The sequence below is a fragment of the Mirounga leonina genome, unplaced genomic scaffold (assembly GCF_011800145.1).
Source record: "Mirounga leonina isolate KUSES-001 unplaced genomic scaffold, KU_Mleo_1.0 Mir_177, whole genome shotgun sequence".
NCBI lineage: Eukaryota > Metazoa > Chordata > Mammalia > Carnivora > Phocidae > Mirounga > Mirounga leonina.
In genome coordinates, this window is record NW_023270459.1 from 2863747 (window position 1) to 2878782 (window position 15036).

The window sequence follows — 15036 nt, forward strand, 5'->3', positions numbered from 1 at the left end:
TTTTTAAAAAAGATCTAACCAGAACCTTTAGAAATGTTCTATCTGGTTCTCTTTCATATCAGATCCTTTATGAAAATCTCTTACTTTTTGTCATTTTTGTAATTTCGCTTTTTTCTTTAAACATTTCACAAACATTTTACATTTATATCTAATACCAATATGTGAAATCATTCGCCATGTAATCTGTTGTTTCTTTAGATTATCTATCACTCACCTATGACCTGTTTCCTTGTAGGTTTGATGATCTTTGTGCCCTCCTCTTTTCTTGACCTTAATTTTTGAGAATTCTAAAGCCCTCTTACTTCCCTTTAGAAAGGATGTACATTTTCTTTGGCCAGAAGTCAGAGGGCACCACCTCAAAAAATAAAATAAAATGTGGACTCCTTTTCTTGAGTTGCTTAACTATATTTACTTCTTATTAGTCTATCATTCACTCTTCTTTAATTATGCTTTTCTGTTCCTTCTAAGTTAACACCACCCAAGCCCTTTCACTTACTACTCCATCTGCCTGGAATACTGTTCCCCCATAGACTGCCTGACTCATACCCTTACATCAGTCAAGACTTCGCTCAAATATTACCTCCTTAGAGAAGTTTTTGAAAATCTTCCTATCTAGGGGCCCGTGGGTGGCTCAGTTGGTTAAGCATCTGACTCTTGATTTCAGCTCAGGTCATGATCTCAGGGTTGTGAGACTGAGCCCCGCATCAGGCTCCACACTCAGAAAGGAGTCTGCTTGAGATTCTTTCTCTCCCTCTTCCTCTGTCCCTCCCCCCACCATTCATGCTCTCTCTCAAAAAAAATTTTAAAAAATAATCTACCTATCTAAAATAGCACACTCATACTCCCCAGTTAGTTCATTTGCCTATCCTTTACCTTTATTCATATTCATTACTACTTGCAACTGTTATATTTATTAAATAAATGTATATATGTACATATATATGCACACAAATACACATATGTTTTTATTTCCTTGTTTACTTTTATTTCTTCCATGAGAATGTAGCAGAATACCAACCTTATCTAGATCATTTCTCCAATGCCTACTTCAGTCCTTGGCAAAGAATAGGCTCTTGAATGAATGAGTACATTTTAAAGAAGGGAGAAAATGATATAAGTCTAAATTTTCAAAAACTCTAGAAAGGAATGGACTCTCAAGTTTATATAAAAGGGTTGTTGTCACTGGAGAAAAGGAAGAGCCCCTCCTTTGGCAGTGGGAAGGACTATCATAAAAGACCAAAAGGAAGAAGTAGGGATTAGGTGGGATTCCTTAGAGAGATTGTCCTGAAAAGCCCTTGCTTTTCTTTTCAAGTCAGAAGTTTTTTTTCCACATGACCTGGGCTCTGAAAGGCAGTATACCAATCAATAACTTCATAAAGCCTTCAGAGGAAAGAGTGAATGGGCAAGAGACAGTTTCATTCCAGGGACTTGAAGAGTCCAAAGAATAAAGTGATCATTATGTTGGAAAATCACTTGTTAAAGTTTTAACTGATATAGGCTGTCTCTTGTCTACAGGAAAAAAACCAATAAACTTCTTAGACAATCACACGTTCTTCCTGAGCTCTTTTCCAATAAAAGGTGGTTATGGCACATTCATTCAATGTAAAATACAAAGTTCTTAAAATGTAATATTAAATTACAAAACACAAATAAAAGAATGTATTTGTTGTAATGGATTGTGTTGACCTGACTTGATCTACCCTATTACTATATAAATAATATAAGCTCTTCTCTTGTCAGAAAAACCATACATTTCTGCATCTATTTTTAAAAAATATTTTGAGCTCCTTTGGCAGATCTAAATTGTAACAATGCATAGCCTGTTTTTTTCTGACAATATTCCAAGTGTCTCAGAATTCAAATCTATCTCCTTGATTATCAAGGAAGACAGGAAGGAAGACAGACAGAAGATAGATAATTATACTTGCAGAATGGAGAAGCTATATATGCCCTCTGAAATACTACTATTTCCAGTAATTTAAAAACATTCTTTTCAGAATATTAACAGGCAATTCAGTTAATTACTTAAAAACAATCAGAAAAAGCAGCCATTCCATAGGTAAATCCTTAAATACTAGGGGTACATTTCCTTACCTACTAGTGACACCAAGTTACTATAGTTCTCCAACATCACATCTCTATACAAATCCCTTTGAGCAGAGTCCAGGTATTCCCACTCTTCCTGAGAGAAGTCAATGGCAACATCCCTGAACATCACTGATCTCTGAAACAACAAATATAATACTAGTTGTGGAAATAAAGAAAATATTTTTTCAATGGAAGGGAGATGATGGGTGAGCTCTCCACAAAGGAGGCAACAGAGCAAACAGCAAAAGGCCACTGACATAAATGAGACACTAAAGAAATCAATGCTTCTGACGTGTCAACATTCCTTTTATTCCTGTTGCTGTAGATATTTCCTGTATATAGAACATTTCATTATACAGATAAGTCTGGAACTTAAATAAAGAAGATGCAATGTCCCAATTAAAAGAAAAAGCACACACAGGCAACCTGTACAATACTGTATATTCACTCTTCAATTATGCTTGTAGCTTGTATGTCATACATTCTCAATAAATGCAAGTTTCTCTTATTCTCTAAGAAATAAGAAAAATAACTGGGGAAGTTTTTCTACAAAATCTTATAAAATCTGTACCTTATAAGATTTGTATAAAATTAAAGAATTGATTGAAATCTCAGTTCATCATCGTATCAGAATATATCATACGCATTTTCCTCACCAATAATTTAGTATATATTTTTAATAGGCTGCAAAATAGCTCCATATAATGACTATGTCTGACTTACTAAGTGTGCATATTTGAGCATTTTAGCTTACATAAAAATCTCATAAGCATTTCTCACTTTTGGGAGTTTACAATTTTCAACAACTTTTGCATGTGAATGATGATCTTTCTTGTTACTATTTATCACTTATAAATGTAACTTTTCCTTGTTCTAAGCAACAAAAAGATAAGGATATATCTAAACTTATGCATACAAGATTAACTCATAATGTTGACTCTCAAAATTATCTATATTATTGCTTTATGTTAATTATGGATTCCCAGGGAAGATCCCTGATCTCTCTCAGTCTCTAATCATGTTCCTAATCAATCTTAAAAGCTCACAAAACATAAGCTTTTGCCAGGTATGGAGACTGAGTCCAGTCAAAACTAATAATATTGTCTAACCAGGAAACTGAGGTCTAAAGAAAAGTTCAAAGTTTTCTCATGTGTGGTGCAATTTAACAAACATCTCCATCTTATAAAATCAGGGAATCTGCTTTTGTCATATCAGTGCTCCTAGTCAGAGATGCTCAAAATTTTATTTTTGAATAATTATGTTAGGTTAAATTAGACAAACTGGGGGAAGACTCTTATCACTTATAAGAATGAAATGCTGGGGAGCACATTCTTGAGTGGGATCAGTTAGGAAGGAAATTTCAGAAATAAGGAACGCAAACATACAAATACTCTGTAAAAAAGTGACTAAAGGGGTGCCTGGGTAGCTCAGTCATTAAGCGCCTGCCTTTCGCTCAGGTCATGATCCCAGGGTCCTGGGACTGAGCCCCGCATCGGGCTCCCTGCTCGGTGGGAAGCCTGCTTCTCCCTCTCCCACTCCCCCTGCTTGTGTTCCTGTTCTCGCTGTGTCTCTGTCAAATAGATAAATAAAATCTTAAAAAAAAAAAGTGACTAGAGCACAAAAAAACACCAATTTACCTGAGCCATGGTTTTTAGCGCTGCAAGAAATGATCAATCCTCCTCTGGGTTCCTAGCTTAGAGAAGCACAGAGCCTGAAAAAGGCAGAGCTGGAGAGAAGAAAACAGAACCATGAGACCATGCTTTTTGCAAAGTTCCAAATAAGTAAGTTAGAATTGTCTTTCTTGCTCTCCTCTTCTGTCTCTTGCTCTCATCACCAAAAGACACTGTGCGGGAGAAACACAGGTGGTGGTTATTATCCTGATCAAACTCAATGCTCTCTATATACAAAAAGATAATATTTACGACAATTTCTCTACCATTTCTGAAATAAAATATATAGATAATATGACACATTTATATACATTACGCCAAAAACAGAGATAATGACCAACTGTTACACAAATTAAAAGGCACAACTAATTAAACACTTATGCTTACAACTATTTACAAAAATTCAGATTTATAAGATGACAATATTCAGGTAAGCATTTTTTTAAGTTCTATTTTTAAAATTTTAATTCCAGTATAACTGTTTAACATACAGTGTTATATTAATTTCAAGTGTACAATATACTGATTAAACAATTCTATATATTACTCTGTGCTCATCATGGTAAGTGTACTCTTAATCGCCTTCACCTACTTCACACATAATCCCACCCACCTCACCTCTAATAACCAACAGTTTGTTCTCTATAGTTAAGAGCCTGTTTCTTGGTTTCTCTCTTTTCTTGTTTTGTTTCTTAAATTCCACATGAGTGAAATCATACGGTATTTGCCTTTCTCTGACTAATTTCATTTAGCATTATACTCTCTAAATCCATCCATGTTGTAAATGGCAATATTTCATTCTTTCTTAATGGCTGAGTAATACTCCATTTTATATATATGTACATATACCACCTCTTCTTTATCCACTCATCTATCAATGGACACTTGGGCTGTTTTCATAATTTGGCTATTATTAATAATGCTGCACTAAACCTAGGGGTGCATGTATCTTGTCAAATTAGTGTTTTCATATTCTTTGGGTAAATACCAGTAGTGGAATTACTGGATAATATGGTAGTATCTTGGCTATTGTAAATAATGCTGCTATAAATATAGGAGTACATGTATCCCTTTAAATTAGTGTTTTGGTATTCTTTGGGTAAATACCCAGTTTTGCGATTGCTGGATCGTAGGGTAGTTCTTTTTTTTTTTTTTAATTAACATATAATGTATTATTTGTTTCAGGGGTATAGGTCTGTGATTCATCAGTCTTACACAACACCCAGCGCTCACCACAACACATACTCTCCCCAATGTCCTTTACTCAGCCACCCCATCCCCCACCCCCCTCCCCTCCAGCAACCCTCAGTTTGTTTCCTAAGATTAAGAGTCTGGATTGTAGGGTAGTTCTATTTGTAACTTTTTAAGGAACCTCCATACTGTTTTCCAGAGTGGCTGCACCAGTTTGCATTCCCACCAACAGTGCACGAGGGTTCCTTTTTCTCCACATCCTCGCTGTTTTTGATTTTAGCCATTCTGACAGGTGTGAGGTGATATCTCAGTGTGGTTTTGATTTGCATTTCCCTGATGATGAGCATCTCTTCATGTGTCTGTTCACCATCTGTAAGTCTTCTTTGGAGAAATGTCTGTTCATGTCTTATGACCATTTTTTAATCAGACTATTCAGTTTTTCTGCTGGATTAAGTTTAAGTTCTTCATATATTTTGGATACTAACCCTTTATCAGATATGTCATTTGCAAATATCTTCTCACATTCAGTAGACTGTCTTTTAGTTTTGGTAAGTGTTTCCTTGGCTATACAGAAGCTTTTTATTTTGAAGTAATCTCAATATTTTATTTTGGCTTTTGTTTCCCCTGTCTCAGGAAACATTTAAAAGTGTGTAGCTATGGCTGATGTCAGAGTAATTACTGTCTGTGCTCTCTTCTATGATTTTTATGGTTTCAGGTCTCACATTTAGGTTCTTAACTGATTTTTAAATTTTTGTGTATGATGTAAGACAGTGGTCCAGTTTCATTCTTTTGTATGCAGCTGTCCAATTTTCCAAGCACCATTTGTTGAAGAGACTTTTTTCATTGCATATTCTTGCCTCCTTTGTCAAGACTAATTGACCATATAATCGTGGGTTTATATCTGGGCCCTCTATTCAGTTCCACTGATATGTCTGTTTTTCTGCCGGTATCACACTATGTAGATTACTACAGCTTTGTAGTATATATTGAAATCCAGAATTGTGATACCTCCATCTTTGTTCTTCTTGCTCAAGATTGCTTTGGCTAATGGAGGTCTTTTGTGGTTCCTTATAAATCTGAGGATTTATAATCTAGTTTATAATTTATAATCTAGTTCTGTGAAAAATGCTGTTGGTATTTTGATAGGGATTACATTAAATCTGTAGATTGGGGATGTTGGGTGGCTGGGTGGCCCAGTCGGGTGGGTGGCTCAGTCGGTTGAGCGTATGACTCTTGATTTTGGCTCAGGTCATGATCTAAAGTCCTGGGTGGAGCCCCAAATCAGGCTCCATGCTCAGTGGGGAGTCTGTTTGAGGATTCTCCCTCTCCCTCTGCCCCCCTCCAGCTTGTGTACTCTCTCAAATAAATAAATAAATCTTTTAAAAAAATCTGTAGATTGCTCTGGACAGTATGGACACCTTAACAATATTTGTACTTCCAATTCATGAGCATGGAATATCTTTCCATCTGTGTTGTCTTCAATTTCTTTCATCAATTTTAAGTTTTCAGGGTACAGATCTGTCACCTCCTTGGTGAAGGTTTTTCCTAGATATTTTATTCATTTTGGTGCAATTGTAAATGGGACTGTTTTCTTCCCTTTCTGCTGCTTCATTATTAGTGTACAGAAATGCAACAGATTTCTGTATAGATTTTGTATCCTGTGACTTTACTAAACTCATTTATCAGTTCTAGTAATTTTTTGGTGGAGTCTTCCAGGTTTTCTATATATACCATGTCATCTGTAAATAGTGAAAGTTTTACTTCTTCCTTGCCAATTTGGATGTCTTTTATTTCTTTTTGTTGTCTGACTGCTGTGGCTAGGACTTCCAGTACTATGTTGAATGAAAGTGATGAGAGCGAACATCCTTATCTTATTCCTGATCTCACAGGAAAAGTTCCCAGTTTTTGCCATTGAGTATGATGTTAGGTGTGGGTTTTTCACGTTTGGCCTTTATTACGTTAAGTATTATTCCCTCTAACCCTACTTTGTTGAGGGTTTTTAACATGAACGGGTGTTGTATTTTGTCAGATGCTTTCTCTGCGTCTATTGAAATGATTATATGGTGTTCATCCTTGGTCTTATTGATGTGATGTGTAACACTGATTAATTTGTGAATATTGAACAACCCTTGAATCCCAGGAATAAATCCCAGTTGATCATGGTAAATGATTTTTCTAATGTATTGTTGGATCCAGTTTGCTAGTATTTTGTTGAATTTTACATCTATGTTCAATAGAAATATTAGCCTGTAGTTCTTTTTTTTTTTAATGGTGTCTTTATCTGGTTTTGGTATCAGGGTAATGCTGGCCTCATAGAATGAATTTGGAAGTTTTCCTTCCTCTTCTGTGTTTTGGGGTAGTTTAAGAAGAACAGGTATTAACTCTTCTTTAAATGTTTGGTAGAATTTACCTGTGAAGCCATCTGGTCCTGGACTTTTGTTTGTTGGGAGTTTTTTGACTACTGATTCAATTTCATTGTTAGTAATTGGGTCTATTCAAATTTTGTTTCTTCCTGATTCAGTTTTGGGAGGTTTTATGTTTCTAGGAATTTCTCAATTTCTTCTAGGTTGTCCAATTTGTTGGCATATAATTTTTCATAATGTTCTCTTACACTTTTTTTTTTAAAGATTTTATTTATTTATTTGAGAGAGAGAATGAGAGAGAGAGCACATGAAAGCGGAGAGGGTCAGAGGAAGAAGCAGACTCCCTGCTGAACAGGGAGCCTGATGCGGGACTTGATCCTGGTACTCCAGGATCATGACCTGAGCCGAAGGCAGTCGCTTAACCAACTGAGCCACCCAGGCGCCCCTCTTACACTTCTTTGTATTTCTATGGTGTCAATTATTTCTCTTTCATTTCCGATTTTGTTGAGTCTTCTCATTTTTTTCTTTCTGATGAGTCTAAATGTTTATTAGTTTTGTTGATCTTTTCAAAGAACCAGCTTCTAGTTTCACTGATCTGTTCTATTGATTTTTTTAGTTTCTATTTCATTTATTTGTGTTCTCATCTTTATTATTTCCTTCCTTCTACTGGCTTTGTTTGTTCTTTTTCTAGCTGTGTTAGGTGTAACTTAGATTTTTTATTTAAGATTTTTCTTGCTTCTTGAGTTAGGCCTGTATTGCTATAAACTTCCCTCTTAGAACAGCTTTTGCTGCATCACAAAGATTTTGGATCATTGTATTTTCATTTTCATTTGTCCCCATGTGTTTTTTTATTTCCTCTTTGATTTCTTGCTTGACCCATCCATTGTTTAGTAGCATGTTATCTAATCTCCACATATTTGTGCTATTTCCAGATTTTTTTCCTATGGTTGATATCTAGTTTAATAGCATTGTGGTTAGAAAAATTGCATGGTATGACTTCAATCTTTTTAATTTGTTGAGACTTGTTTTGGGGCCTAGTATGTCATCTATTCTGGAGAATACTCCTTGTGCACTTGAAAAGAAGTATATTCTGCTGTTTTAGGATGGAATGTTCTGAATGTATTATTTGATCCATCTGGTCCAATGTGTCTTTCAAAGCCACTGTTTCCTTGTTGGTTTTCTTTTGGATGATCTATTGATTTAAGTGGGATGGTAAAGTCTCCTATTACTGTATTACTATCAATTACTTCCTTTTCCTTTATGTTTGTTATTAGCTGCTTTATGTATTTGGGTGTCCCCAAGTTTGGTGCATAAGTATTTACAACTGGTATATATTCTTGTTGGATTGTTCCTTTTATCATTAGTGTCCTTTGTCTCTTGTCACAGTCTTTGTTGTTTTAATGTCTATTTTGTCCTATTAAGTATTACTACCCCAGTGTTCTTTTCACTTCCATTTGTATGACAACTGTTTTTCTATCCCTTCACTTAAAAAAAAAAAAAGACTGGGGCGCCTGGGTGGCTCAGTCGGTTAAGCATCTGCCTTCGGCTCAGGTCATGATCCCAGGGTCCTGGGATCGAGCCCCGCATTGGGCTCCCTGCTCAGTGGGGAGCCTGCTTCTCCCTCTCCCACTCCCCCTGCTTGCGTTCCCTCTCTCGCTGTCTCTCTCTCTGCCAAATAGATAAATAAAATCTTTAAAAAAAAAGATTTTATTTATTTTAGAGAGAGATTACGCACCTGCACAAGAGTGAGTGGAGGGAGGGGCAGAGGGGAAGGGGTGGTAGCCAAATCCTAAGGGGACACATCTCCCGGTAAGGGCTCCCATGCCTGGGGTGCTTGGTGTGGGGATCTGTTTGTTTTCCCCTCTACATGCCTGTAGAGTCCCTCTCTTCTGTAGACAGTCCTGTGGGTCCATTTAGCTCCCAACTGAGTCCCTACCCTCCTACCCTCTTCAATGTGGCCTATTCCTTATATTTAGCTGTGGAGAGTCTGTTCTGCCAGTCTTCAGGTCATTTTCTAGGTTATTCACACTGATGTGGGTGTTACCTAGTTTGTATCCATGAGACGAGGTGAGCTTGGGGCCCTCCTACTCTGGCATCTTTCCCAGAAGTCTTCACCTAAGTATTGTTGACAACTTTTACTTATACTTGACATTTTGAAATAAAGTCTATATATGTGTATATGTATGTGTGTGTGTGTGATGTGTTTGGGTATGTATAGACTCAATGAAATTCATTATCTACAAATGTAGGCTTCTACAAGTATACTGGTAAGGAAAATATCACAAGCAGTGTTACCATCAGGGCTGTGACTTTAAAAGTCACAGTAAATTTCTGAATAAAAGTACAGTCTTTTCTCAATCATTCTCAAGCATTCCTGGAAGACTAAGAGTAAAACCATGCAGTAATAGTAACATAGATAAATTAAGCAGTTTGTAAAAATCATGCAAAAATAATGCTTTATGTGAGAAGTTCTAGACCCAGATTATTATAAACAAATTTTTTCCCCAGGTATGGTCTTCATTTTGCAGGTCATAGAACAATTATTTGCTGTGTACTGCAGAGCATCTAGATTAGAAGTTAGCAAGCTACTGCCCACCAACTGTTTTTGTAAATAAAGCTTTATTGGAACGCATCTACATTCAATTGTTTATAAATTATCTTTGCCTACTTTCACGCAACAGTGGCAGAGTCAAATAACCAATGGAGACCATCTGGCCCAGAAATCTTAGTATTTACTGTCTATCCCTTTATAGAAAAATCATCTACCCTATAATCAAGATCCATCATGTCAGTCCTTCAATAGCTAGACGACCTCACCCTCAACTCAGTTATTTTAACATTCAGAAGCACACAGATGTATTTCTAAAACATCCTCTAGGGAGAACCATTGCCCTACAAAGAATCAATGATACAGCTATTCAATAAACATCTAATTAAAAATTCTACTTCTTCCAGATGTGGAAAGTTCAATATATAATTGTGCCCATTTTAACAACCAAAAATACTTCAGATAAGATAAAAAAAATCATAGTTTCCTTTAAATTCATCACAGAGCTAAAGACACAAGGAAATTTAAATGAACTAACTGTAAAATGTGTCAAGCACTCCTTAACAGATATTTGGGGAGCTCCTGTCCACAGCAGGGATTAAACTAAATGCTAATTCCTTTAAAGGTAAATAGTCCAACCATTCCAATTAAAAGATAATGTCAAGACAACAAAAAAAAAGTAAGTTTCAACTATACGTTCTTTACAAGAAATGTACTTTAAATATAAAAACACAGATAGGTAAAGTTGTGGAGGAAGATATACCATACAAATACTAAGCATAAGAAAACCTCTGTGCCTGTATTAATATAAGACAACAGACACATGAAAAGATGCTCAATATCACTGATCATCAGGGAAATACAAATCAAAACTACAATGACATATCACCTCATACCTGTCAGAATGGCTAACATCAACAATGCTAGAAACAACAGGTGGTGGCTAGGATGTGGTTAAAGGGGAACACCTGTGCACTGTTGGTGGGAATGCAGACTAGTGTAGCCACTCTGGAAAACAGTCTGGAGGTTCCTCAGAAAGTTAAAAATAGAACTACCTATGACTTTTGCAATTGCACTACTAGGTATTTACCCAAAGAACACAAAAATACTAATTCAAAGGGATACATGCACCGTGATGTTTTATAATAGCCAAATTATGGAAATAGCCCAAGTATCCATCAACTGATGAATGGATAAAGATGTGGTATACAGACACAATGGAATATTACTCAGCCACAAAAAGAATGATATCTTGCCATCTGCAACAACACGGATGGAGCTAGAAAATATTATCCTAAGCGAAATAAGTCAGTCAGAGAAAGAAAAATACCATATGATTTCACTCATACGTGGAATTTAAGATACAAAACAAACAAACAAAGGGGAACAAAAAGAGGAAGGCAAACCAAGAAAGAGACTCTTAAGTGTAAAGAACAAACTGATGGTTACCAGAAGTGAGGTGGGTGGGGAGACTGATAAAATAGGTGATGGAGAATTAAGGAGGGCACTTGTCAAAATGAGCATCAGGTGTTGTATGGAAGTGTTGAATCACTATATTGTACACCTGAAACTAATATTACACTGTATGTTAACTAACTGGAATTTAAATAAAAACTTAAAAAACAAAGAAGAATGTAAAATGGTGGAGGAAGATATACCCATACAAATACTAAGCAAAAGAAAGCCTATGTACTTGTATTAATACAAAACAGAGATCAAGACAAAGACTAGTACAAGAAACAAAGAGGATATATTCATCCAGAAGACACAGAAATCCTAAATGTGTAGAGATTTAACAACAAAGCACCAAAATATATGAAGCAAAAACTAAAAGAACTAAAGGAAGAAATGGACAAATCCACAGTCAGATTTGGAAATTTTAACATCTTTCTCTCAGCAACTAACAAAACAAGTAGATAAAATGGCAGTAATGATAGAGAGGATTTATATACATCACTATCAAGTACCTTGACAAAACTGATACCACACCCAACTGTCAAGAATACCACACCAAACTGTCAAAAGATGAGCTGAAAAGAGCTGAACTATCAGTTGTCAGAAAAACTAAGACAAGCCAAAATGAAAGTAACAGTCAAGCTTTTAATCACTTACTAATCACTTAGTACAAAAAGAGGCTAACCCAAAGAAAGCAATGGCTCCCCCACAGTTCTATGTTCCCTCATGGAATAGTACCTAGAGAGGGTCAGATGGATCAGCACAGATGTAGGGAATCACTTCACTGCCAACAGAGTACCAGACAAAACGATGAAACAAAGATGAACAATCTGTTCAACAAAGATGAACAATCTGAGTATTAATAAGAACAGTAACTGCTATGGACTGAAACTTATCAAATATATTTAAATCTTCAAGTTCATGATAATAATTTAAAAGGGTAACTTAGGATAAACTTTGGAAGATGCTGAAAAATGAGTAAAAGCAAGCTTTTATTCTACCTTTTTTACAGGTGCTATACTTCAGAGTAACCAAGACACTGATGAAAGGATGGTTCCCTTTACAGAAGTATTCCAACTAATAATTACATAAGAAATAAGAGAACTAGAATATCATTTTGTAACTCTGATAAAATAATAAATTCCAAGTAAAGATACAATGGCTGCTAATATCACATAAAGGAAAACAACCAAATGTTATGCAGCACACACCATTATGTATGAAAGATTAGTGCAAACAAGCAAAACCACAAAAAAATCTGAACCTGATCAAGCCTCTAGAATTAAATACCAGTTTAGAAGAAATACAGGAACATGTAAAATGACACCACACATATACAATCAACAAAATCCAGAATACAGGTAACTCTGAAGAAAACTGTTTCTGGAACAAATAAACTGCAAGAAAAGAGAAAGAAAGATTAAGAAATATATCACACTATTACACTAAATCGACACTGTTTGGATCTTAATTCTAACAAATATTTATGGACAATGGGAGAAATGTGAACACTGACTTGCTATTTCATAACATTAAGAAAGTATTAAAGGTGGGTTTTTTTATAATGATGATACTGTGGTTATTTTTTTTTTTAAGATTTGATTTATTTATTTGAGAGAGAGGGAGTGCACGCGAGCAGTGGGGAGAGAGAGAGAGAATCTGAAGCAGACTCCACACTGAGCTCAGAGCCAGACACCGGGCTCAATCCCACGACCGCAAAATCATGACCTAAACTGAAACCAAGAGTCAGACATTTAGCCGACTAAACCACCCAGGGACCCCATGGTTAAGTTTTTTAAGTAAAAAGTTCTTATCTTTAGATACACATAAAATATTTGTGGATGAAATACATATCTGGAATTTACTTCAAAATAATCCATTTTTTTGGTGGTGAGAGGGAGTAGTGGATCTATAGATGAAACATGTTTAGTTATAAATTGATATTTGTTGAAGGTTAGGGATGGGTAGGATATATGGGGAAGCATTATACTTTTTAGTTTCATACATGTTTGAATTTTTCTATAAGAAGTTAAAGAAAAAAAGACTTGAAAGATAGATTCCAAATATGAACCATGATTCAGTCTAAGGAGGTTTTTTGAGTAACTGTTATTTTCTTCATCATTTTTTTTTGTATTTTCTAAGTCATACCAACAAACATGCACTACTTTGATATCAGAAAACAAGGAAATAATAGCTTTGTGAAATTTAAAAAAAGGACATGCAACTGTTAAAAAAAGTCTCAATAAAATCTGAGAAAAAAGAATAACAATAAAAAGATAAATCTAAGACCTTTTCTTTTTTTTTTTTTTAACTTGGGTAATGGAGAAAAAGATGGGGAAGGGGAAAAATAAAGAAATGCACCCATTTATTATGCAAGAGTTGTGATTCAGGTAGAATTTATACCAGAAACATTAAAATAAACTAAAAGTAGGCCACTTCTAGAAATTTGCCCCAAAGATAAACATCTACAAATAGAAACCATATACACTGTTATTGATTGCTATATTATATAATGGCAAAATACTGGGGGAAAAAACTCAAATGCCCGCTCATGGAAGACTAGGTGAATAAACTCTTACACCCACACAACAGAATAGATAATTATAAAACAGAGTAAGAATAATGTCTGTAGGCTGCTAAGAATGATCTCCAGGATACATTAAACATGTGAGGGAAGAAAAAGGTGTAGTGTAGTGTACATAGAATACTCCTTTTTTAGTTAGAAATGGAGATGTAAAAAATACATGTATACATGTAAGTGTACATACATATACATACAAACACATACACATAAACATATTCATTTAAAAGAAAAATAGAAGAATACACCAAAGAAAAGTACAGGTAGTTATTATCTACACAGAGAAAAAGGAAACAGGCTGAAGGGGACAGGAATGAACACTGGCCTTCTCTGAATTCACCTTGTTCTCTAGTTTTGATTTTGGAGATAAGTAAATATTTTATATAATTTTAAAATAAAATTAAATCAAAGTGGGGGAAAAACAATCACTAAAAGTAGAAAGCAAAATGAAACAAATGAGCCTAACTGTAGGAAAGGTCATATCCTATTGAAGTCTTGTTTTTCTGTATTCAGATAGTAAAAATATTGGTATTGTTAGTTTGAAACTCTCTCTCCCAATTCAAAAGAAGGCAGAAAAGAAGGAAAAGAGAATAGGGAACAGATGGGACAAGACAATGGATTTGACCCAAACCACATCAATGATCACACTAAATATAAATTGTATACTTAATTGTAAGACAGAAGTTGTCAAACGGGATAAAAACACAAGATCCAACTAAAGGCAGCCAACAAGAAATGCACTCCAACAACAGAACATAAATAGGTTAAAAATAAAAGGATAGAAAAAGATATTTCATGATAACACTAATGAAAAGAAAGTTGGAATGGCAACATTAAATATAAGACAAAGTAGATGCTCAGAGCGTCAGTACTACCAGGGATAAAGAAGACCATTTCATAATGATAAAGGGATCAATTCACCAACAGGATGTATTACCTGAAACTTTTATGTATCTAATAACAGAGCTTCAAAATACATGAAGGAGAAACTTACAGAAATTATGAGAAAGAAATAAATGCAACAGACAGAAAATCAGTAAAGGTACAGAGGATTTCAACAAGACTACACACCTACATTACCTAGCTGACATTTATGGAACTCTCTACCCAACAATAGCAGAATACAGTCTTTTCAAGTGC

General features: G+C 35.2%; 1 protein-coding gene across 3 annotated transcripts in view; it reads right to left on the bottom strand.

The window, feature by feature from the left end:
• LOC118022796 (zinc finger protein 420) overlaps positions 1-15036 on the bottom strand; it is a 40518-nt gene that overhangs the window by 21985 nt on the left and 3497 nt on the right. Inside the window, exons 3-4 of one of the 3 annotated variants that reach the window (XM_035023609.1) lie at positions 3726-3814; positions 2095-2224 (exon numbers count right to left, since the gene is read on the bottom strand). In XM_035023609.1, the coding sequence (XP_034879500.1) occupies positions 2095-2224; positions 3726-3734 (139 nt within the window). In that variant the 5' untranslated portion in view covers positions 3735-3814. Of the gene's footprint in view, positions 1-2094; positions 2372-3725; positions 4228-15036 lie in introns of those variants that run through there. The other 2 variants (XM_035023610.1, XM_035023608.1) reach the window with 2 other exon arrangements.